The sequence below is a fragment of the Aspergillus pseudotamarii genome (assembly GCF_009193445.1).
Source record: "Aspergillus pseudotamarii strain CBS 117625 unplaced genomic scaffold BDV38scaffold_183, whole genome shotgun sequence".
Classification (NCBI taxonomy): Eukaryota; Fungi; Ascomycota; class Eurotiomycetes; order Eurotiales; family Aspergillaceae; genus Aspergillus; species Aspergillus pseudotamarii.
The window spans coordinates 191-1,999 of record NW_022475197.1 but is presented as its reverse complement, the minus strand read 5'-3'; the positions used below and the strand labels follow the sequence as shown (position 1 = coordinate 1,999).

At 42.7% G+C, this 1,809-nt stretch overlaps 1 protein-coding gene across 1 annotated transcript; it reads right to left on the bottom strand.

Moving 5' to 3' along the window:
* Positions 1-230: 230 nt before the first annotated feature.
* BDV38DRAFT_291788 (uncharacterized protein) lies at positions 231-930 on the bottom strand (the record flags this gene model as incomplete). Its single annotated transcript, XM_032061833.1, has 2 exons — positions 231-633; positions 707-930. The coding sequence occupies 2 exons, from the start codon at positions 928-930 to the stop codon at positions 231-233; spliced, it is 627 nt and encodes a 208-aa protein (XP_031906726.1).
* Positions 931-1,809: the final 879 nt, after the last annotated feature.

The following is a 1,809-nucleotide window of genomic DNA, read 5'->3' as shown; positions in this document are numbered from 1 at the left end:
ATCTTCAGGATAATTTAGCCACCGATATCACACATCATTTAGATCAACAAATATGGCCAGGTAGTAGACCCTTAAGCCTACATTCAAGCAAGCCTTCTTAGATCCCAAGTAGAAAGGAGACCTTCCTCCTCACCTCTCAAAGGTCTTCGCGCGGCTTCCAAATCTTGACAGGAAATTACAGAACATTATAAGAAGTTGTGTCATAAAGCTTCTAGATTATTCCCAACATCCTACCTAAGTCCCCCCTCTAACCATTGTGTCAATGTCATAGCAAATAGGCACGTATTGTCTACATCTCCGACTCTCGCGTCAACCTTGTAAGTCCACATACCACTCCTCAAAAACATTGTAGGAATCTGAAAATCTAGTAAAATATCACTGCGGTCGCTACTAGGCATATAGTCAACCTGAACCCCACGGGCGTTACGAATAGTGAGGTGGGCTAGATCATTAAAGGGCGTAGTCTTCAATGGCCCTGTAGTGGAGTCTTCATTGCCATGACTACCATCGGGGTAGACAGCAGAGGCGCTCACTTTGAGGGTCGCATTGACCAGGCCCTCGTCAGGAAGTGCCAGCTCCTTCTTTTTAGATTCAGGCAGGTAACCGCGCAGGTAGACGAAGAAGACACGATCACTTTATCAGGATGTTAACATCAAAATATTATTATTAAGATTAAGCTGCACTTCAAGGAGAGGGATGATCTTACGCGATAATAGGTGTCGGGGCAATCTCAAGAAACTCGATCTTGAATATCTGATTATCCTTGGGCACGGTGTCGTAGATGGCATCGTTATGGCCAGGGACCATGTTGTCTTGTTGGGCCATAATATCCTCGCTGACAAGCAATTCTTGCTGTGTGGGGTTGGTCTTGGCAAGAGCAGCGAGTGTAGCGGTGCAAAGAGACAAGGTTTGCCGGAGAATTGATTTCATCGCGTGGCAGCGGTTGTAGATTAAAGTTTTAAGACAGCTCAGGGTGAGTTTAGCAATGAGGGACGAGAGGAGTGTTGGATTTATGTCACTTGACTGCCTCCCAATAGCTGCCCTAGGTAAACTAGCATCCAACCACAGCGCTGCGGAATTCGGATCGTCCAGACATCTGACATCGGCCGCATAAAAATATGCGCAATCGTCGAAACGCAGACAGGAGCAATAATATTCAGATTTCTATATATATAGATATTGTTATTATAAGGGACAGATTCAGGGCAATTCTTAACCACCCAGCAATACTTATATATCTTTTTCTTTTTACTACTAGATAATCTCTGGGCTTGTTACATAGAGTGGTTATCGGGTTGGGTTCGGGTCCTAGATCTAGGAACCGCCCCTGAACCGCTCCGGTTTCGGGTTCTAGACCTAGGACCCGTCCCCACCCCGCCCCCGCGCGGATTTAGATTAACCCGACCCACCGGTTCCCTGCCAAGGAATATACTAATCTAACTACAGTTAGATTTAGATTCGGGAAACCTAACTTAATCTAATCTATCTATTTTTATTATATAACTGTAACAGCGGCTGTCTAGATAATAAAATCCTACTGCAAGTAAGATTCTGGCCGGCTAGTTTAATATATAAATATATTTATACCAGAATTATATAGAGAATTTTAAATTTTTAATTTTTAAATAATTTATTCTATAATCTGTTATATTTTTTATAGAAATTACTAGACTGGCGTTTGGCTAGGTTAGGTTAGGTTAATGGGGTCAGTTATACCTAATTGGTAGGTCATAACTAGGTTATATATATATATATTGTACTGTCTGTGGTTAATCAGCGGTTAACCTAGTTCTGCCTGAGGCGACCAAC